This window comes from Zalophus californianus, chromosome 2 (genome assembly GCF_009762305.2).
Source record: "Zalophus californianus isolate mZalCal1 chromosome 2, mZalCal1.pri.v2, whole genome shotgun sequence".
Classification (NCBI taxonomy): Eukaryota; Metazoa; Chordata; class Mammalia; order Carnivora; family Otariidae; genus Zalophus; species Zalophus californianus.
In genome coordinates this window covers 101,238,186-101,261,866 of record NC_045596.1, presented here as the reverse complement: position 1 = coordinate 101,261,866, position 23,681 = coordinate 101,238,186, and the positions used below count along the sequence as shown (strand labels likewise).

General features: G+C 36.0%; 1 protein-coding gene across 1 annotated transcript in view; it reads right to left on the bottom strand.

The window, feature by feature from the left end:
* KIAA1109 (KIAA1109 ortholog) overlaps window positions 1–23,681 on the bottom strand; it is a 203,457-nt gene that overhangs the window by 32,550 nt on the left and 147,226 nt on the right. Inside the window, 11 exon segments of the mRNA XM_027600626.2 lie at window positions 1,374–1,436; window positions 1,992–2,082; window positions 2,635–2,744; window positions 4,642–4,765; window positions 5,828–5,958; window positions 6,154–6,354; window positions 7,090–7,316; window positions 9,540–9,599; window positions 15,808–16,006; window positions 18,220–18,431; window positions 20,166–20,334. Of these exon segments, the coding sequence (XP_027456427.2) occupies window positions 1,374–1,436; window positions 1,992–2,082; window positions 2,635–2,744; window positions 4,642–4,765; window positions 5,828–5,958; window positions 6,154–6,354; window positions 7,090–7,316; window positions 9,540–9,599; window positions 15,808–16,006; window positions 18,220–18,431; window positions 20,166–20,334 (1,587 nt within the window).

Sequence of the window (23,681 nt, the reverse complement as noted above, 5' to 3'; positions counted from 1 at the left end):
GCCTTTGTAAAGTGTTATGTGCAAGGTAATGTAATTTATTGACGCTATTAGATACAACAAAATTAGATACACGAAAATGGAGTACTGTAATAAAAATTTCAAACATGCAGAATTCAGCTTTTCCTCACTTTTTATAATATACATGTTATTTAGTAAATAAGTAAAAGATTTTACATATCAGAACATCTTTAAAATTTACATTTTTAAAAGTAAGAATCTGTTTTATGTTTATATATATATTTTATATTTATTTTTGTTTAATCTTTGTTTTATATTTATCTTACATTTAACCATGCCTTAATGATCTATTTTATAATTTGTGATTTTTATATACTATTTTTTACAAATGGCATACACTACTATTTAAAAATAGGACTTGAACCAATTCAAATATTAATGCCTTTAAGAATTACTTAATCATTTCAAAATATACACGTAAATCAAATCATTAGTTTTACATCTGAAACTGCTATGATGTTGTATGTCTCAATAAAAAAAATTGGATGGGGAAAAATCAATTAGGAGAATCCCTCAATTCAATTCTGTAAATGATTTATTTCCAAGTTCGTTTTAGAAAAAAAGGACATAGCTCCCTATAATCTCATAGTTCTAAAACAAAATTCAGTTTGACTACATTCAGTGAAACTACGAGATATGTACTCAAACTATAGCTTAAGAGGGCAGGGAAGCAAAATGTACATGGAGTAAGTGCCAGTTTGTAACGTAACTTGACAGAAAATTCCTAGACAAAGATTTATATACCTAGTGTACAGATCTATTTTTAAAATTTAATTTTACTTTCATGACTTATATTTAGGGAAAATATACAGTTCATAAAAATGTTAATTCAACTTATAAGTCCTTGTGTAGCACATTTTCCATATTGTTTTGAACATAATTTTTAAATGGATTGTTTTTATAAATGTATGTTTTATATGCATACAGTGACTCCAAAGAAATAACATTCAATGATTAATCTGTTGTTCTGTGAGAAGTTTGATTCTAGTTTCTGTTAGTTAAAATTCTTTTTTTAAAGAAAAGATTCATTTTGTGGTTGAATGTAGAGAAAAGAGATTCACATAGGGATTAGCAAATAACTAATAAATAGCAGTTTTTGACTTACGATTTGGTTAATCTGGTAAGCTGATTTAGTCTTTAATTTTGGAGATTCAATAATTAATATCATACAAAGAAATATAGAACTAAAGTATAAACATACATGATGAAAAAGAATTCAAACAATCTTAAAGTTTTATGTAAAATATTTTTGATGTCTGAGTTTAGTATAAAATGAGAGGAAGACATTTTGAAAGCAGATTTTCAGGGTGGTTAATTAGTTTTAAAGCAAAATTTATGTTGTTCTTAATAAGTACCTGAAAATACCCTTCCCCAGGACAGCTGGATTGTGGCGTACTTCCCCATATTGTTTTTTTCAACTTAATTAAAATAATAAGAAAATATATAAAAACTCATGAAAAATAAAAAGACAACAGTTTAAAAGCAAAGAAACATTCAAAAAAACAAAATAAACATGTTAACGTAAATTTTTACATATATAAAATTAAATATAACTTTTAAGCTGACCTTTTGACTTCTGGTTTCTGCTATTACCTCTATATATTCTGAACTAAAATACATAATAAGATAAATACATAAAGTATAAACATTCCACATTTACACTTGTGTAAAAGACCTAGTTTAATGTGGACTCATACTTGAAAGGAAAATTATTCAACAAAGTCTTTCCACCTAAGAGCAAGCAGTATGGAATCTCTATTCTAGGTGCAAAACACAAACATGAGCAGCATGGCTCTCAAATGATAGCATAGAGGCAGTGTCCTGCTGTTTGGTAATTTAAAGACACTTCACCCATCACAATTAGCACTTTCATTGTAGGAATTCGTATTTTGAAACTGTGTAACTACTATAATTTCATAATTACTAAAAACTCTTTGGCACTGTGTATTTCTAACAAATAATCTCTCTCTTACTGTATCTTGGATATTGAAAGTTACTCTGGGTCCTGGAGATGCTGCATCCACACGGATTTCAGGGAGCTCCTCAGTTTCTCCCATTCGAGAACTGGAAGTAAAATATAAAGTTATAAAACAATAATAATAGTCTTTTTTAAAAAAAGTCCCTGGACTTAATGAAAGTCTAGCAAATGACAGTAAATTCTAAATATTTCTAAATATTTACCTTATCCAAGGATTAAATTTTTGGTATCCCATTTCTGAATCTTTAGCATCCCATAAAAAAAAAAAGAACACTGAATATTTTAATTAACATGAGATTTTCTAAAACTAAACCATATTAAAAAATTTATACTTCGTAAGAAGTATAAGTATAAAGAGCACTAATTAAGTGCTCATTAATTAGTAAGACAGTATTTTTCTCTAATATGTAGAATGTACTTCTTTACTAAAAAGTACACAATGATTCTGGTATAATTACAATAGAGGAATTCCTCAAACTTTTTAGTTTGACAGTATCCATTATTACCAGTATTTGACTAATATGTTTCATTTTTGCTCCCTTATGTAATTTCCCCAATTAGAACATAATAAATTAGTGGAACTTCATAAAGGAGTCAGCAATTTTATTACTTGTTTCAGTAGTAGAAATATATATTACCTTGCCCTTTCCATTCGTTTAAGAGGAGGTCTTCCAGAAGCAGAAATGCTTTTAGAACGGCTATAACTTGGTTTGTAACCCAAACCCCACTTATCCTTTAGAGAAGCAGCCTAATGAAATGGGAGAGGAAGAATGACTTTAGACAATTGTTTATGTCATAATATCTGACTACAGATAAAATATTCTATTAAACAAAATAGTATGTTTCCCCAGGTCAATAACATGTTACTTTAAATTTGACTTTAAATGTCACTTAACAGTATATAGATGGATCAAAGTAGAGCAGGACTCTGCTACTTTTCAGTCCTAATGTCAATTAGAAGGGCTGTAAAATGAAAATACAATTCACTGTCTGGCCTGAGAGAGAAAAGAAAAAGATTGGGAGCAGGCATGAGGGGTACAGAAATAAGGTGAGAAGAAAGGAAACAAAAAGGAAAGAAAGGCAAAAGAAAATGAGAATTAAAAGGAAAGATTCTGAGAGAAAGCTGGGTGGTGGGAGGAGGTGAAAGGGAGATCAGAGGAGAGCTGGAGGCAGAGAGGGAGAGGCTGGGGTGGGGAGGCCATCGATCATCTCAAGTACCACCCACGGGCACCCCTGCCATGGCACTCTATTACAGGAAAGGAAAGGAAGGGGTGACCTCAACACTCTACTTGTCTCCAAATCCCTCTTCTCCAAAGGTGTAGTTGGGGGCTGGAAAATGAAAAGATTCCAAGACAATGGAGATTTGGAATGCAAGAGGACTGAGGGGGAAGTGAGGGGGGAAAGACAGATGAGATACATGTTAAGAACACTGACAATCTTCGAGAATTTTCCTAATTCTCTCTACCTAGATTTTATTTTTAACAGTCAATTACCAAGTATAAACTACCTTATAAATAGTACATAAGCAGTATTTTAATTCTATTGTATGATTGTTAGGTATATAGTAACAAAAATTTTAAACACAGACTTATGCATTACAGATCATCACTATCCATTTATTACCATCAGAAGCCAGTGATGAATAACTCATACTGGATTTTATCTTCAATTTGAATAAATAATTTAGAACGGTATTCAAACTAGGGTGTCTGGGAGTTTGGGGTGATCAAGAAAGTTTAAGCCAATGAACCCTGGATCCCTGCAACCTTTCCCCCCTTCCTCTGGCCCAACCAGCTCTGATTTAATGTTTTTTATGTATTAGGGTACCAGCAAAAAATGGAGGGTTCTGTTGATTATTTAAAAAAAATAAGGTTAAGAACCTATCTTTTTTGAAAAAAGTAGTTTTTCCACTAACAAGACCACCTTGATCCAAGGAAACCTACCTCCATTTAAATACATTTTAGAACTATTTTCTACTATATGTTTACAGAATATCTATCTATGTATTTATTTCACTTGTTCAGCAATTGGACTAAATCCCAAAAAATGTGGTAGGAAATGGGGTCAAAGATAAATAACTTGTTATTTATGAGACTCATTCTAGTTAGGACAACTAAATGTGCAAAGAAAAGAGAATGAAGTGCTGAGAGTACATAGTGGTTGAGAGGTAAAGTCAGCTGTGGAAAATGGGACAGGAGTAGAATGGGCATCTCAAAAGACTCATACTGAGATACAGACTGAAAAGAAAGTGTGATTTTTATGAAAGGTGGACAAAAGACAGTGGCTAAGGACAGACAGTAGAGTCCCACTGTTTGGGTTTAATCTTGGCTCCAACAAGATTGACGGCTGTATAACCTTGGTCAAATTACTAGACTTCTCTCTGTCTCAGTTTCCTCATTTTGAAAATGGGGAAAAAAATACAAGCTACCTCATATGGCTATTGTAAAGATTTAATGGGTTGTTAAATGTAAAGTGCTTTAAACAGTGCCTAGTACATAGTGGATATGAGATGCACAAATCAAGTGGTATTATCACCAGCAATGGAGAAAGAAAGAGAACTTCAGTATGGTCACAAAGTTTCATAAAGTAAAAAATAAAAGAATGGTCTACTCCAATAATAAAATTCTTCTTAAATGTTGACTCACTCGCATACTGGACCTCCGTAATTTCTTACGAACGTCTCTTCGAATATCATTCACAGCAACAGATTCTAACTGTTGATAACGCTGAATTTCCTGGTTTATGGTTCCTTCACTTGCACCTAATTTTCTGGATGCAAAACAAATATGGCAATTAGTGTAAAGAGGTAATAGAGTAAGAATGATTTATATTTGCTCCACAGAACATCAAAGATTATATATGGACAGGCCAAAATCCTCCATAACTTTTAACACCTTGGTGATCTCATTTATAAATTAAGGGGTTATACTAGCCCAAATCCAGTTTTCTCCATATTTAAAATTCTATGATTCTATTATTAAAAAATATTATATTAAAAATCATTACACATACTTAAGATCACTTACTAAACTATAAAAAAACTCTCTGATATTTTAGGAAATGGCTTTCTCACCTCTGCATTAAGAATCTCTATGACAACTTCATGAAAGCTATGGACCCACTCTGCAGAATAATGTCTGTATGTTAAAATTCTACATAAATTTAAGCCTCAGGTACAATTTAAAGGGAGGAAGTATATTTTGCTTCAAGTCATTTTTAACCCCTGAGAGCAAAACTCAAACTGTAATGTAAGTCAACAGGAAAATGTGAGTCACTGTATGGTCATTAATTTACAGACCAGTTTTTAGGTAATACCTATCATTGTACAAAATGCACATATTTGTCTAGAGTCCCTGAATGCAAAACCTCTGACACAGGTGGCGTATGAAGATTAGAAAAGATGTACTGAATCACTGAACACTACATTAAAAACTAATGATGTATTATAGGTTGGCTAACTGAACATAAAAAAAAATTATATTCCAGAAATACCAATGTTAGCAAAAGACTAACACATATGTTAACATACACATGTGAAGTTACATGTAGGTGTATATATATATGTAAAGATATGTATATGTGATACAAAGTCTGTCATAAACTGCCCAGAAATGGGGAGTTGTGATGAGTGCTGCACCAGGACTTCAAGCCTAACTTAATCACTAATGAATGTATGATCTCAGGCAAGTTATCAAACTCTACTGGACCTTGGTGATCTCATTTATAAATTAAAGGGGTTGTACTAGCCCAAATCCAGTTTTCTCCATATTTAAAATTCTATGATTTTATTATTTAAAAATATTGTATTATATTAAAAATCATTACACATACTTAAGATCATCTATTACTTTGGCCTGTTCATTCAGTTCTCTGATATCCACTATACGCTTCATAATTTTTCTTCCTCTAAGTTCTCCTGGCTGGCTACAAGATGCTCCTTGTCTTCGATAATCTACAGCTTCCTGAAAAATCAAAAGCATGTCTGTCAATACCATCCTCAGGTCACATAGGCAAATCTATACTATCACAAAAATAACACCTTAAATCAAAGGAAGCATGCAAGAATCAAAGCCATCTATATCAAGTAAGATGATTGGAATTCTCCAGTGATTCAAATCCCTTTATTTTCACAAGGAATCTATGTAGTTGCTACCTACGTTTCCCCATGAGTGAGCTCTGCATGCTTTCAAATGGGACTGGCTAGATTGAGGGGAGCCCCACATCTCTGGGTCACACAGATACTCTGCAGGAACAGAATAGCGCTGATTTGGGGGCGTCAGGCCTAGCAGGTGATTTACAAGTCGCTGACCAAAGGTGAGCTTGTGGCCATCTCCACTTACTGAACTTCCATCTGAACTCTAAATGATAAACAGTAACATTAATTTTTTAGAAATTTCTTTCTAAAAACAAGACTATTTCATGAAACAATAGTTAAAAGATACTTAAATTTTTTTTAAACCAATACCAGAACAAAAGTAGAGAGTAATTTGCCTTTTAACTACCAAATAATTTATACTATATACAGTATAGAGGGAAATACATCTTTTTAAATGTATACTTTATTTTGTGTGCATGCACTTTGCTTTTCAGATTCATTTTTTAGCACCTTTACTGAGATATAATCCACGTCATAAAATTCACCCATTTAAAATGTAAAATTCAGTGGTTTTGAGTATATTCACAAAGTTGTACAACTGTCACCACAATCTGTTTAGAACATTTTCACCACCCCAAATGAAACATCATAACTAACAGCAGTCTTTCTCCATTCCCCATCCCTGACTCTCCCAGCCCTCAGCAACCACTAATGTACTGTATGTATCTACAGGTTTGCTTGCACTTTGCTTTTAATGTTAGTACATTACTTGCAGGTTAAGGCACAAGTTTGTTGACAGTTATTATGAAAACTGTCAATGAAAAGACAATATTATGAAATTAAAAAACAACATTATAAAATATAGACCCAGGGAACCACCACTCTCTCCCTTCCTCTACAATTATCAACTACAATATGATAAATAACATTAAGTCAATCTTTTCCTTGTCTCAGGGTAAAGGCCAGTCCAGAAAAGTCTAACAGTGAGTTTACTTACAGTATGGATAGTGGGAGACATAGTATCAACTTCATCCTCATCTGACAGGTCAGCTATGTTCACTGAATTTAGATCAGCAATGTCATCTATGTCCTCCTCTCCTGTCAGGGTCGTAAGGGTATTGCCCAGAGCATTAAGTCTTTTGCCAATGTTAGGATCCATGTGGACATCGATCCCACACATTTTCCATAAAACATTGAGTGTCCATGTTCCAGCACTACTACTTTCTGTTTAAATAAAGAGAAGTGGCATTTTTGGTAAGTCTTGAGTTCAGAAATTTAACTCAAACTATATTTAAGGAATAAAGTGGATGATGGCCTTGTGTAACAACTAATGTCTCTCACAGCTAGGTCTGGGATTGATTTCCCTTTGCAGAGTGTGCATCTCTTGTTCCCTCTGTGCAGCATCCTTCTTTCTCCTGTGAACTATGGATTCTCTCTTCTCCCTGCTCCTGAACTGATCTACCCTCCCATGGCTGTAGTGGGAATTGCCATGACCCTCACTCATTAGTCAGAATTAGATAAGTAGGCCAGGTGAGAGTCAAAGTTGGGAAACTGAAACCCTTCCCTGGAGTTCAGAAAACAATGGTCCCTCTCTAATAATTGAGGGTGGGGAAATGAGGCTCATGAGCTGATGGCAGCCATGTCTCCTGCCGTGTGTAAGGAGGAGATTAGCAGTATGAAGAAAATGAAGCAGCCAGAGAGGAGCAAAGAAAAGAGCCCTGGTGGCAGTTGAAATCTTGGATCCAGGAGTTCCTGAGGGCCCCTAAATTGACCTAGTTCCTTATCTTCACTGAGATAGCCATTCCTAAGTTTAACTGTGATCTGTACATTCCTTTTAATAAACTCCCCCCTTCTGGTTAAGCTAGTTTGTGTGCCTTGTCGTCACTTATAAACCAGAGTCCTGACAGACTTTTATGTGGCCTTTCTCCAAATATGTATGTGTTTACCTCAGTCATCACCCTTTCCTTCTAACATTACTCCTGGAAATTTCTTTTTTTTTTTTTTTAAGATTTTTATTTATTTATTTGACAGAGAGAGAGACAGTGAGAGAAGGAACACAAGCAGGGGGAGTGGAAGAGGGAGAAGAAGGCTTCCCGTTGAGCAGGGAGCCCGATGCGAGGCTGGATCCCAGGACCCTGGGACCATGACCTGAACCGAAGGCAGACGCTTAATGACTGAGCCACCCATGTGCCCCACTCCTGGAAATTTCTTAAACTCTTCTTCAGTTCTCTGTCAGTGGGACTGTTGGCGTTGCTACTTTCTGAGACAATTTACTTAGGATGAGAACCAAGGCTAGGCTTGGGGAGGACAACAGGAAATAGTAAGGAGAGAAAGGAAATCTACTAACTTTAATCAGCTTCTACTCGCACTGACATTTTAAGAGCCCTTAAATAAATATCTTCCTTTAGCTTACCCTTACTTTATACCAAGTAAAATCAAAATCACTAAAAATTTACATTAGATAGGTTATAACTTCCAGAGTTATCTCCTAAACAGTTTTCTAAGATTTTTTTTCCTTTCTAATCCTTGGAAGTGTCTTTCTAGCTCACAAAAATTCAGTGGCTCTCCTACTGTCAACCAAATTAAGTCCAGACTCCTTAATTTGAGATTTAACATTTTTCCCATATTATTTTTTACATAACTCTGTTCCACCTAGTCTGGACAACTCTAACTAGACACCCTTTTCATAGCATAACTAATATTCTGTCTGCCTGAATTTTCTGACCCATACCCTTCCAGTTTCTGCTTCAGAAACAATTTTATCTGTTAAGTCCCTATTCAAATGCTTGTTAAATATTAAAAGAAGCTTTCTCTGGGCTGCATGGGTGGCTCAGTCAGTTAAGTGTCTGCCTTCGGCTCAAGTCCTGATCCCAGGGTACTGGGATCAAGCTTGCCTTCAGGCTCCCCAGTCTGTGGGGAGCCTGCTTCTCCCTCTGCCTCTGCATCTTTCTTTCTCTGACTCTCATGTCTCTCTCTCTCTCACGAATAAATACAATCTTAAAAAAAAAAAAGATTTCTCTAATCCTAGTATCCTTCCAAATTTGGAATTTTTCTTTCCCCTCAGTAGATTTCAGAAGCAATTAGAATTTCATATTTTTTTGAACTTACCACTTATTATAGCTTAGTCATGCTGCAGAGCCTCAACTACATTAGAATTTAAATTTATAGAGTAGAAAGTATATCTTATTCGTATTTGTCTTTCCCAAAACTTTTTGCAATATATCAGCAAGTGTCTAATAAATAATTGTTAAATAAATAAAAATATGTTAATATTAAAAATAGTTTTAAAATCAGGGAACACTGGATGAGTTTAGTTAAAAGACACTCTTAATGTTAATATAAAGGCTATATATGTCTGTGTATATATGTGTATTTACATATATATGTATAAAAAGGCAGAATTCTAACTTATATATGTAAAAAAGGTAATACCAGTCATGAACTTACCAGCAGCTGCTTGTCCTGTAGTCCTAGAACATACTTCATAGGTGCCATCTGGAACTACACCTGCATAAAAATCACCCCAAAAATAGTTTTCAATAAAATTATGGTTGTGAGCATCCTTTCTTGATTAAAACACTTCAGAGTGTAGGGATAGAGGGTACATACCTTAATATCATAAAAGCCATCTATGAAAAACCCACAGCGAATATCATTCTCAATGGGGAAAAACTGAGAACTTTTCTCCTAAGGTCAGGAACATGGCAGGGATGTCCACTATCATCACTGCTACTCAACATAGTATTAGAAGTCCTAGCCACAGCAATCAGACAACAAAAAGAAATCAAAGGCATCTGAATTGGCAAAGAAGAGGTCAAACTCTCACTCTTTGCAGATGATACGATACTTTATGTGGAAAACCTAAGACTCCACCCCAAAACTGCTAGAACTCATACAGGAATTCAGTAAAGTGGCAGGATATAAAATCAATGCACAGAAATCAGTTGCATTTCTATACACCAACAACAACACAGAAGAAAGAGAAATTAAGGAGTCGATCCCATTTATGATTGCACCCCAAACCATAAGATACCTAGGAATAAATCTAACCAAAGAGGCAAAGAATCTGTACTCAGAAAACTATAGAATACTCATAAAAGAAATTGAGGAAGACACTAAGAAATGGAAAAATGTTCTATGCTTATGGATTGGAAGAACAAAGATTGTGAAAATGTCTATGCTACCTAGAGCAATCTATATATTTAATGCAATCCCTATCAAAATACCATACACTTTTTTCAAAGAAATGGAACAAATAATCCTAAAATTTCTGTGGAACCAGAAAAGACCCTGAATAGCCAAAGGAATGTTGAAAAAGAAAAGCGCAACTGGTGGCATCACAATTCCAGACTTCAAGCTCTATTAAAAAGCTGTAATCATCAAGACAGTATGGTACTGGCACAAAAACAGACAGACACATAGATCAATGGAACAGAATAGAAAGCCCAGAAATGGACCCTCAACTCTATGGTCAGCTCATCTTTGACAAAGCAGGAAAGAATGTCCAATGGAAAAAAGTCTGTTCAACAAATGGTGTTGGGAAAATTGGACAGCCACATGCAGAAGAATGAAACTGGACCATTTTCTTCCTCCTAACACAAAAATAGACTCAAGATGGATAAAAGACCTAAATATGAAACAGGAATTCATCAAAATCCTTGAGGAGAACACAGGCAGCAACCTCTTCAACCTCAGACACAGCCACTTCTTCTTTCACACATTGCCAAAGGCAAGGGAAGCAAGGGCAAAAATGAACTATTGGGACTTAATCAAGATAAAAAGCTTTTGCACAGCAAAAGAAACAGTCAACCAAACCAAAAGACAACCGACAGAATGGGAGAAGATATTTGCAAATGACATAACAGATAAAGGGCTAGTATCCAAAATCTATAAAGAACTTCTTAAACTCAATACCCAAAGAACAAATGATCCAATCAAGAAATGGGCAGAAGACATGAACAGACTTTTTTCCAAAGAAGACATCCAAATGGCCAAAAGACACATGAAAAAGTGCTCAACATCACTCGGCATCAGGGAAATCCAAATCAAAACCTCAATGAGATACCACCTCAGACCAGTCAGAATGGCTACAATTAACAAGTCAGGAAATGAGAGATGTTGGCGGGGATGCGGAGAAAGGGGACCCCTCCTACACTGTTGGGGGGTTATAGCAGCAATGTTCACAATAGCCAAGCTATGGAAAGAGCCTAGATGTCCATCAACAGATGAATGGATAAAGAAGACGTGGGGTGTGCGTGTATATATGTATACATATATATATGTATATAGACACACACACACAATGGAATATTATGCAGCCATCAAAAAACCCTGAAATCTTGCCATTTGCAACAACATGGATGGAATTAGAGGGTACTGTGCTAAGTGAAATAAGTCAATCAGAGAAAGACAAGTATAATATGATCATATGATCTCACCGATATGAGGAATTTGAGAACCAAGACAGAGGATCATAGGGGAAGAGAGGAAAAAATGAAACAAGATGAAACCAGAGAGGGAGACAAACCATAAGAGACTCTTAATCTCAGGAAACAAACTGAGGGTTGCTGGAGTGGTGGGGGGGTGGGAGGAATGGGGGCCTGGGTGATGGACATTGGGGAGGGTATGTGCTATGGTGAGCGCTGTGAATTGTGTAAGACTGATGAATCACAGACCTATACCTCTGAAACAAATAATACATTATATATTAAAAAAAAAAGAGAGGATAGTAGGAAGGGAAAAATGAAGGGGGGAATTGGAAGGGGAGATGAACCACGAGAGACTATGGACTCTGAGAAACTGAGGGTTTTAGAGGGGTGGGGGGTGGGGGGATGGGTTAGCCCAGTGATGGGTATTAAGGAGGGCGTGTATTGCATGGAGCATTGGGTGTTATATACAAACAATGAATCATGGATCACTACATCAAAAACTAATGATGTAATGTATAGTGACTAACATAACCTAATAAGATAAAATTTAAAAAAATTATGCTTGTGATTAAATAATGTAATGTTTCACCCAAAGACTATTATCTAAATATAAACAGAATCACTAGCCTCTTTAGGTTTCAACTTCTAGTCTGCAGAATGAAACATCTACCTTAGATGACTCGTAATATTCCATATCTCAACATTTTTTATTTTATGCTTTTAAGAATTTACCTGCAGCTTTATCTTTACATTCTGCATGTGACAATACCCGGCCAACGCTGAAGCTCTAGTTTCTAGATGGTATGACAATTTGTGCCATCATGTAAATGGCACTTTGAGAATGCAAATGATTTAAAAAATAATTTTCTGTTAATAAGAACTTCCACATTTAGGTCACAGACAGGATTTATCAGCCTTGTCTTTTCATGGATCTTTTTTTTTTTTTAAAGATTTCATTTATTTACTTGACAAAGAGAGAAACAGCGAGAGAATGAGCACGAGCAGGGGAAATAGGAGAGGGAGAAGCAGGCTCCCCGCTGAGCCGGGAGCCCAATGTGGGGCTTGATCCCAGTACCCTGGGACCATGACCTGAGCCAAAGGCAGATGCTTAACGACTGAGCCACCCAGGTGCCCCTCATGGATCATTTTATGAGAAAAAAAAATGACTGACTACCATGATGTCAGTCTCATACAATTACTCTCTTAAGGTCATGGGCTTATCCTCAGAACATATCTAACTTTAACTCTGAAATATTTACTATCACTTAGCTTTAATCTGATAACTTCAACTTCAAAAAAAAAGAGGTGAACTAAATCAACAATTTTAAACAGTAAAGGGACATACCACCTTTGAAACAACTTTTCAAAAAAGTAAAGTCTAAGGACAGGGTTAAGACTCTCAGTAATCCTTCATAGAAACCAAATTTCGATCTAAACCTGGCAGTACATAAATCTTAAATGAAATGTCCTTTTGCAATTCATTCTGTATCCTAAGTGGATATTCAAATGTTACTCAAATCTGAGCTGCAGAAATACTATAACTTATTTTGGGAGAAAGAGTCTATTAAGCAATAATATTATGTGGGTTTTTAAAAGATAATGCCAATAACTTTAAAATCTAAATTATATTTTTGAACCATATGGTACCTGTGCTTCGTATATAAATTACAGAATATTAGAAAACTAGATCTTGTCTCAGCGTAAAAGATTGCCCAATTCACCTTTACAGTCATGGGGTTACAAATCAGAACAAAAGGAACTTAGATAACTCTTTCAAATCTAAGAATGCTAGAATGAAAAGAAAACCCTCTGAAATTTGAGTAACATAATGGAGACAAATGAAAGGTAGTAAATAAAAGAGGGATAGAAAACTTTCAGGACTTCCAATTCCAAGGAGTGTCAGAGAATTTTTAAAAATTAAGTTTAAAAAAATTATATAAATTCATATATTGCAGAGCCATGATGAATTGAAAAGGAATATTAAGATTTTTAGGAGTAGATCCAAATCCTCAAAATGAGGAGAAGGCAATCAACTAGCCTCTTCCCTGTTGTGCCCATGGTCTCTGAGTCAGAAACAGAATGCCCAGTTGGATCAACCATTAGTCTGAATTCAGGATAGCAATTTTCCTGCTCTTTCGACCTAATGTTACCCAGGTGTTAACATAGAGCTTGGAGTCTTTCAAACTTCTTCTACACCCCTCCCCCCATGCTACAGTTTCAAACTTTTAATGGTTTATATAAATTTTTTTTAAAGATTTATTTTTTTTAATTTGACAGACAGCGAGAGAGGGAACAACACAAGCAGGCGGAGTGGTAGAGGGAGAAGCAGGCTTCCCGCTGAGCGGGGACCCCGATGCGGGGCTCGATCCCAGGACCTGGGATCATGACCTGAGCCGAAGGCAGACACTTAACGACTGAGCCACCCAGGTGCCCCTGGTTTATATAATTTTTATAAATAAATGTTAGTGAAGATTCTGATCTTTTCTATCTACTTATATGGTCCTTTGAATTCTATCTACAGATTGTCCTTTCTAATTTTTACTGCATTTCCTAGAAAACATTATCACCCTATAGAGGCAATTCCACTGAGCCATCTTTTTTCTAGGGCCTGATTTTAAAATGATCTGTTAAAAAAAAAAATCCTACAGCATAACTCTACTGTTCTTTGTTTCTCTACCCTAATTCAGACCTTTTTGTCAAAAATATTTAATGTCATTTATATTCTATTTATTATTACTAATAAAAACTAATCTGCCACTGTTATAATTTACAATACTTATATTAATAAAACAACCACTCAACTCTTCTGCTTCCTTCCCAAGACACCAAACAAAAAGCATGTTATAAAAACAAGTCATTTAGTATCCTACAAAACCTAAAATAAACCACGATTATTACAATTATCAGCATGTTAGTATTCTACTTAGTTGGTATAATATACACTGAGGTAGAGTTATTGTTTATATATTTTTAATACATGTTTTTTATTTTGATTCAGAGGCATATTTCTCAGGCATTTTCCCTTTATAATAAACTATTAAGGAAATGGTATTCTCTCTGCTTCCAAATATATTTATCCATTTTAATGATTATAAAAAAGGCAAAGGTCATCTTATTACAAATCAGTAATTTAAATTTATTTTAAGAAAAAAACAGACAAAAGAGTTATAGTGACTTTTAAAAATATATATAACAACTGTATAAAAGCTTATTTGTAAAGATTTCTGATGAAGGCTATTTTTGTTCTTGTGGATAGTGGATATTAAGCATAAGTACTTTGATATCAAGTCTTCTTAGTAACCTCAAGTATTTCACAGAAGTTCCAGTATTTCACCTATGAATTATCTAAGTAAGAAGCAGTCAAAAACAGAATTTCACCTATAATTTTATCTAAGTTTTAATCAAAATGGAATGCCAAAACTTCAATTTTTGATATAAAAATAATGAAAAGTTTTCTTGTTCTTTAAAGAAGACCTAGAACTGGAAAGAAGATTTTCTTCCAGTGGAGAAGGGAAAACACTGCATAAACAACAGCAAACCACCTTTTGTAAAGTTAAGTATTAATTTTGGTTTAGAGATTGGCTGAGGAATTTTAGTTAGCAACCTTTAATTCCTCAAATGTAGTTTTTCTTTATTAGAAGATCAATGATGATTTATTAACTCTGCTATATTTTAAAATATATTATTATATTAAATAAAAATAAACCCATATACCTTCAAATATATTAAAATAAAAATAAATCCATATACCTTCGAAACTGTATATAAACACAGCTTTAGTTACACCTAGCCTTGAGTATTATGGAATCAGAGGAATTCACACAAGTTACACACTGTAGCTTACAAATTTAGACACATGAATTTATTCATATCAATATTATTTTATGGCTGGAGTTCCTGTTCCTGGTTATCTACAACCTGTTGTTCTATGTTATATGATGAACTGGATCCTGCACATTTATCACTTCCTTTGAAGATCCCCACAGAGCAAAGATGCTTTATCTGGTCATTCATTAATCAATTAGAGGAAAAAATTAGGTAGTAAACGAATCTTCAAATGTTAGACTGTCAAGAAGAATGCCTAGTTGATTCACTTACCAAAACTACAGAAAGCTGTAGTGTTTCACAAATATGACCTCCCTTTAACTAAAAATAGCCCTTATTTCAGAAAGTCCAATAACATTCCTATAGCTAAGCATCCTATGGTTTTACAAATGAAGACACTGTTTTTGTTTTTTTTTATTAAAAAAATTCTAAACCTCATGCAGAAAATAAAAGACACTCACAGGCATTCATCACTAGATCGCCACGAATTTCTGGTTTCCAGTCATCCCACGACGTCTCAAAGCCATCAGCAAAACGAATACAAAAGTTTTTGAAATGCCCTTTACTAACCAGAGATTCTGAAGAACAAGCAGTGATGAGAGTACTTTCAATGGTCAATACTAAAGCAGAACCAATGTCAAGGTCTCCAGTGTGATTAGACTGCAAAATATATTAAAAAATAAGACAAAAGATAGAATGTTTTAAATTTGGAAATTCTCACAGGATTCATAGGAAAAAAAGTTTAGAAAAAGTCAAGACTAGAAATCTTCATTAAAAAGCAGCTTAGAAAGATGTCTACTTTTAAAAATTAAATTGTTGAAGTGAATACATTTGCCACGTGCATCTTTTTTATTATTGTTCAATTAGCCAACATATAGTACATCATTTGCTTTTGATGTAGTGTTTAATGACTCATTAGTTGCGTATAACACCCAGTGCTCATCACAACACGTGCCCTCCTTAATACCCATCATCTGGTTACCCCATCCCTCCACCCTTCTCCCTTCTATAACACTCAGTTTGTTTCCCGGAGTCCAGAGTATCTCATGGTTTGTCTCCCTCTCTGATTTCTTCCCATTCAGTTTTCCCTCCCTTACCCTGTGGTCCTCCACGCTATTCCTTATGTTCAACATATGAGTGAAACCATATAATTGTCCTCATCTTTTTTTTTTAAACTCGCAAAAGGTAGGGGTGCCTGCATGGTTGAGTCGGTTAAGCATCTGACTCTTGATTCCGGTGCAGGTCATGATCTCAGGGTCGTGGGATCAAGCCCCAGGTGGGGCTCTGAGCTCAGTGGGGAGTCTGCTTGAGATTCTCTTCCTCTCCCTCTGCCCCTCCCCCACTCACATGCATGTGCTCTCTCTCAAATAAATAAATAAATCTTAAAAAAGCTCACAAAAGTTAATTATCTCGTTTTGGGGGGCGTTTTGTTTTGTCTTTAGAGAGAGAGAGAGAGCACGAGCAGGTGAGGGGGAGAGGGAGAGAATCTTAAGCAGGCTCCATTTGGCATTGAGCCCCAGCAGGGCTCCACATGAGTCTCCATGTGGGGTTTGATCTCACTACCCCGAGATCATGACCTGACCTGAAATCAACAGTCCAACACTTAACTGAGCCACCGAGGTGCCCCTAATCATCTAGTTTTCTATCTCAAGCTTCTGTTTTAGCCACCTCTGGTGTATATGGCTTTCCTGTGCTCTGTCCATAATGCCATTAAAAAATCACCATTTTTCAACTCCTGTGGCATAAATATACTACATGTTGCCAATGATCGATCCAGAGTTTTTCTTCACAATGTCTTGCTAAACAAATACTAAAAGTTAAATTCATTCAACAACTGGTTACAGGTTAAGGTAAATTTTAACAGTAAAACAGACCTCTGTATTTGATATAATTGTAACTTCTTAGGCCTGATAGGGGTTTATAGCCCTTTTTGTCTCATATGCGTGTCCATAAATTATGAAAATTCTTGCTTCATCTGGCATACATAACTTGGAAGTTTCATTACCATTAAATATTGCAGCTTAAAGGCATTTTGAAATCCCCTACCCTATTTTACATGAGACTATTGAACATTATTAAACAGTATTCTTTATTTTTAATTTTTTTCTTTTTAGATTTATTTGAGAGAGAGAGAGAGACAGAGATAGTGAGAGAGAGCACAAGTGGGGAGAGGAGGGAGAAGCAGGCTCCCCGCAGAGCAAGGAGCCCGATGCGGGCCTCGATTCCAGGACCCCAGGATCATGACCTGAGCCAAAGGCAGTCGCTTAACCGACTGAGCCACCCAGGCGCCCCTATTAAACAGTATTCTTAAATGTTCTTTTGCTTCTACTTTATTAACAAGTGTATGCCAAAGACTTTTTTGCTAAAAAACAAAACAATAAAAATATTCTGGGGGTGCCTGGGTGGCTCAGTCAGTTGGGCAGCTGCCTTCGGCTCAGGTCATGATCCTGGGGTCCTGGGATCGAGCCCCACGTCAGGCTCCCAACTCAGTGGGAGAGCCTGCTTCTCCCTCTCCCTCTGCCTGCCACTCTACCTACTTGTGCTCTCTCTCTATCTCTCTGTCAAATAAATAAATAAAATCTTAAAAAAAAATCTGAAAACTAAGCTGCTTATTTTTCAAGGTAAAAATTAAGATTTATCAGATGGGTATCAATCTCATCACAATTCTGTGGCAGAGTGCTTCAGAGCAAAGTCTCATGAGATTCCTATGTAATACACTGTGGATGAATAATGGCTGAAGGAACCCAGTCTTACTTGCTATTTACTAAACTCAAGTTATAAACTGTTAATATGAAAAAATTATTATACTCCATATACAAAGAAATGGTTAGTAGAATATTATACTCTTAATCTTAGACTATGATTTTTTGTACCTGTGCAGTATTTGTGATGGGCAGACATATTCCCAGATCATTCACAGTGAGCTGGAGGAAGAGAGTCCCAAAGGCCTGGGCTGATGTTTGCTGGATACCCGGTAGCATATCTACTACTTCCTTTGTAGCCATATGAATATCTTTATGTAAAGCCATTCGTTGTTCATTCCAGTTGTCATAGGCAGCCTTATAATTCAGCCAAAATAGCACAGCTTTTTATAATTAAGGCGGGGTGGAAAGAAAATTAAAATCAAAGCTGTAAAGCTAGAAGGCAAGTAAAACTCAGTAGCTTCAAAATCTAGCTGGTTAATAAAAATTACTCCCATGAGAAAATTATAGCATTAGAATTAGAAAGGATCTAAGAGGATACAGTCAATTTGACAAATGAAAGCAGGCAACTGCATAACGGCAGAAAGAAGAAAATATTCCAGGTCCATTTGTTCATTTAACAAATTATTTGTGAAATGCCTATTAGATGCTATGCACTAGGATGCAATAAGAATGAAATGAAAACAGAACATGGTCCCTGACCTTGTAGAGCTTACTGTTACTACTGTTAAAAATTCTTGAAGGAGAGGGGGTGCCTGGGTGGCTCAGTCGTTGAGCGTCTGCCTTCAGCTCAGGTCATGATCCCAGGGTCCTGGGATCGAGCCCTGCATCGGGCTCCCTGCTCCACAGGAAGCCTGCTTCTCTCTCTCCCACTCCCCCTGCTTGTGTTCCCTCTCTCGCTGTGTCTCTCTCTGTCAAATAAATAAAATCTTTAAAAAAAAAAAAAATTCTTGAAGGAGAGGTACATAACAGTAGGAGTATATACTAAGAAGATAGGACCTACAAAGAGAGGCCAAGACATCTGAGTCTGTAACAAGAATGGAACCTTATGGCAAACCCTCATTTAATGCAGTGTACAGAGGAGGAGCCTAAAGAGGAGATAAAATGAAGGGGCTAGGGAAGCAGAAGGAAAAGTGTCACGGACACAAAGAGTAAAAAGTATTTTAAGGAGTTGTTGAAAGCTGATGAGAGGTTAGTTAGATGTGAAATGAAAAAAAGTGCACGGAATTTAGCAAAATAAAACATTATCTATAACACTGCCAAAAGAATAGTTTTCTAACAAACTTATTACCAGCCAATGCCTACCACCAATTTAAATCTTAAATGGCTTCAAAAATGGTTCTTCATTACTTCTACAATTCTAATGTATATGCCCAATATACATTAATTAGACCCTATCTATCTGTTCAGTCTTATTTCCTATTATTTATGAAAGCTCCTACATGTTTTAGATCTCTGTGTTAATATATATATTCATTCATATTCCCTCTCATTTGGTAAATATTTATTTAGTTCTTACTATAAGCTAAGCACTATTCTAGACCTTCAGATACAAAGGTAAATAAGACTAGCTTCATCTCCTTGTCTCCCTGGTGAACTCCTAACTCCAAGTCAAATCTGAAGAATTACTTTCTCCTCTAAAAAGCACAGGCAAACTTAGAAGCTCCCTCAGATATGAGAACAGGTATCTCTAACTCCTCTCTTTAGTATACTTGGCTTTCTTCCACTGGACTGAGAGGTCCTTGAGGGCAGGGAATCCTGTTTTCTGTATTTGTATTCCACTTCCAGACAGTAAATGTTTACAGAATAAATGAATAAAGACAGTGCCAAAACAAATGAGTGTATTAGTTTCTGAAACCAAAAAACTTAGTATTAAAATTAAAATTCTGAATCAGACATCCTATATATCCATGTAGAAAAGCAAATGACTTTAAAAAGAAGTAACTTTAAAAACTGAAAGAAATAAGCAAAACACTTGTTTTGGATGCTCATATTTCAGCTTTAGGAGACTATTTAGCTGTCAAGCATTTACACTAGTAAACTACAGATGGTTTTTATCCAACATTGCCAAAACATTTCTAAATCGAACAAGATAGTGTTAATGGACTTTATCTTACCTCTATCAAAGGCCACAGGCTGTGCATAAACAATTGGTCTATTCAAGGTAATAAGCACAGCTTCTCTATCTGAAGAACCACTGATTTCTTCTCGGAGGGCATTTCTTAATCCAATTCTGGTTTTAAAATAGGCAACTTGATGAAAATCAGAACCAGCTTCTTCATAAACCTAAAATAAAATTAAACGCTCAATAAAACCAAGTAATGGAAAATGTTTTGACAAAAAACCTAAAAGTTTTAACACCATTAATGGTATTATTCATCAAAAGAACTATCATATATTTTTCTCAATTTTATTTGTCAATGATATATTCCTCATATTCTGTACCATAAACACCTGAAATTAATACATAACATTAATGGGTAAATAAGAAGTAAATATGAAGTCATACATAAAGTTGTAGAAAAGCTAGGATGAGGTCCATATTTTTTTTATTATGTTATGTTAATCACCATACATTACATCATTAGTTTTTGATGTAATGTTCCATGATTCATTGTTTGTGTGTAACACCCAGTGCTCCATTCAGTACGTGCCCTCCTTAATACCCATCACCAGGCTAACCCATCCCCCCCACCCCCCTCCCCTCTAGAACCCTCAGTTTGTTTCTCAGAGTCCATAGTCTCTCATGTTTCGTCTCTCCCTCCGATTTCACCCCCTTCATCTTTCCCTTCCTACTATCTTCTTTTTTTTTTTTTAACATATAATGTATTATTTGTTTCAGAGGTACAGGTCTGTGATTCAACAGACTTACACAATTCACAGTGCTCACCATAGCACACACCCTCCCCAATGTCCATTACCCAGCCACCCCATCCCTTCCACCCCCACCACTCCAGCAACCCTCAGTTTGTTTCCTGAGATTAAGAATTCCTCATATCAGTGAGATCATATGATACACGTCTTTCTCTGATGACTTATTTTGCTGAGCATAATACACTCTGAACGTTCCATCTATGTCATTGCAAAATGGCAAGATTTCATTCCTTTTGATGGCTGCATAATATTCCAGAGTGTGTGTGTGTGTGTGTGTGTGTGTGTGTGTGTGTGTGTGTGTGTGTGTGTGTATACACCACATCTTCTTTATCCATTCATCTGTCGATGGACATCTTGGCTCTTTCCACAGTTTGGCTATTGTGGACATTGCTGCTATAAACATTGGGGTGCACATACCCCTTCGAATCACTACATTTGTATCTTTGGGGTAAATACCCAGTAGTGCAATTGCTGGGTCACAGGGCAGCTCTATTTTCAACTTTCTGAGGAACCTCCATACTGTTTTCCAGAGTGGCTGCACCAGCTTGCATTCCCACCAACAGTGTAGGAGGGTTCCCCTTTCTCCACATCCCGCCAACATGTCGTTTCCTGACTTGTTAATTTTAGCCATTCTGACTGGTCTGAGGTGGTATCTCATTGAGGTTTTGATTTGGATTTCCCTGATGCCGAGTGATGTTGAGCACTTTTTCATGTGTCTGTTGGTCATTTGGATGTCTTCTTTGGAAAAATGTGTTTATGTCTTCTGCCCATTTCTTGATTGGATCAGCTGTTCTTTGGTGTTGAGTTTAAGAAGTTCTTTATAGATTTTGTATACTTCCCCTTTATCTGATATGTCATTTGCAACTATCTTCTCCCATTCTGTCGGTTGTCTTTTGGTTTGGTTGACTGTTTCTTTTGCTGTGCAAAAGTTTTTTATCTTGATTAACTCCCAATTATTCATTTTTGCCCTTGCTTTCCTTGCTTTTGGAGGTGTTTGTAGGAAAAACTTGCTGTGACTGAGGTCGAAGAGGTTGCTGCCTGTGTTCTCCTTCAGGATTTTGATGGACTCCTATCTCACATGTAGGTCTTTCAACCATTTTGAGACTATTTTTGTGTGAGGTGTAAGGAAAGGGTCCAGTTTCATTCTTCTGCATGTGGCTGTCCAATTTTCCCAACACCATTTGTTGAACAGACTGTCTTTTTTCCATTGGACATTCTTTCCTGCTTTGTCAAAGATGAGCTGACCATAGAGTTGAGGGTCCATTTCTGGGCTTTCTATTCTGTTCCATTGATCTATGTGTCTGTCTGTTTTTGTGCCAGTACCATACTGTCTTGATGATTACAGCTTTTTAATAGAGCTTGAAGTCTGGAATTGTGATGCCACCAGTTGCGCTTTTCTTTTTCAACATTCCTTTGGCTATTCGGGGTCTTTTCTGGTTCCACAGAAATTTTAGGATTATTTGTTCCATTTCTTTGAAAAAAGTGGATGGTATTTTGATGGGGATTGCATTGAATGTGTAGATTGCTCTAGGTAGCATTGACATCTTCACAATATTTGTTTTTCCAATCCATGAGCGTGGGATGTTTTTCCATTTCTTTGTGTCTTCTTCAATTTCTTTCATGACTATTTTATAGTTTTCGGAGTACAGATTCTTTGCCTCTTTGGTTAGATTTATTCCTAGGTATCTTATGGTTTTGGGTACAATTGTAAATGAGATCGACTCCTTCATTTCTCTTTCTTCTGTCTTGTTGGTGTATAGAAATGCAACTGATTTCTGTGCATTGATTTTATATCCTGCCACTTTACTGAATTCCTGTATGAGTTCTAGCAGTTTTGGGGTGGAGTCTTTTGGGTATCTGCAAAGAGTGAGAGTTTGACTTCCTCTTTGCTGATTCAGATGCCTTTTATTTCTTTTTGTTGTCTGACTGCTGTGGCTAGGACTTCTAATACTGTGTTGAATAGCAGTGGTGATAGTGGACATCCCTGCTGTGTTCCTGACCTTAGGGGGAAAGCTCTCAGTTTTTCCCCATTGAGAATGATATTCGCTGTGGGTTTTTCATAGATGGCTTTTATCTTATTGAGGTATGTACCCACTATCCCCATACTCTGAAGAGTTTTGATGAAGAAAGGATGCCGTACTTTGTCAAATGCTTTTTCTGCATCTATTGAGAGGATCACATGGTTCTTGTTCTTTCTTTTATTAATGTATTGTATCACGTTGATTGTTTTGTGGATGTTGAAACCACCTTGCAGCCCAGGAATAAATCCCACTTGGTCGTGGTGAATAATCCTTTTGATGTACTGTTGGATCCTATTGGCTAGTATTTTGTGGAGAATTTTTGCATCCATGTTCATCAAGGATATTGGTCTATAATTCTCCTTTTTCATGGGGTCTTTGTCTGGTTTTGGAATCAAGGTAATGGTGGCCTCATAAAATGAGTTTGGAAGTTTTCCTTCCATTTCTATTTTTTGGAACAGTTTCAGAAGAATAGGTATTAATTCTTCTTTAAATGCTTGGTAGAATTCTCCTGGGAAGCCATCTGGCCCTGGGCTTTTGTTTCTTGGGAGATTTTTGATGACTGCTTCAATTTCCTTAGTGGTTTTAGGTCTGTTCAGGTTTTCTATTTCTTCCTGGTTCAGTTTTGGTAGTTGACACATCTCTAGGAATGCATCCATTTCTTCCAGATTATCTAATTTGCTGGCATATAGTTGCTCATAATATGTTCTTATAATTGTTTGTATTTCTTTGGTGTTGGTT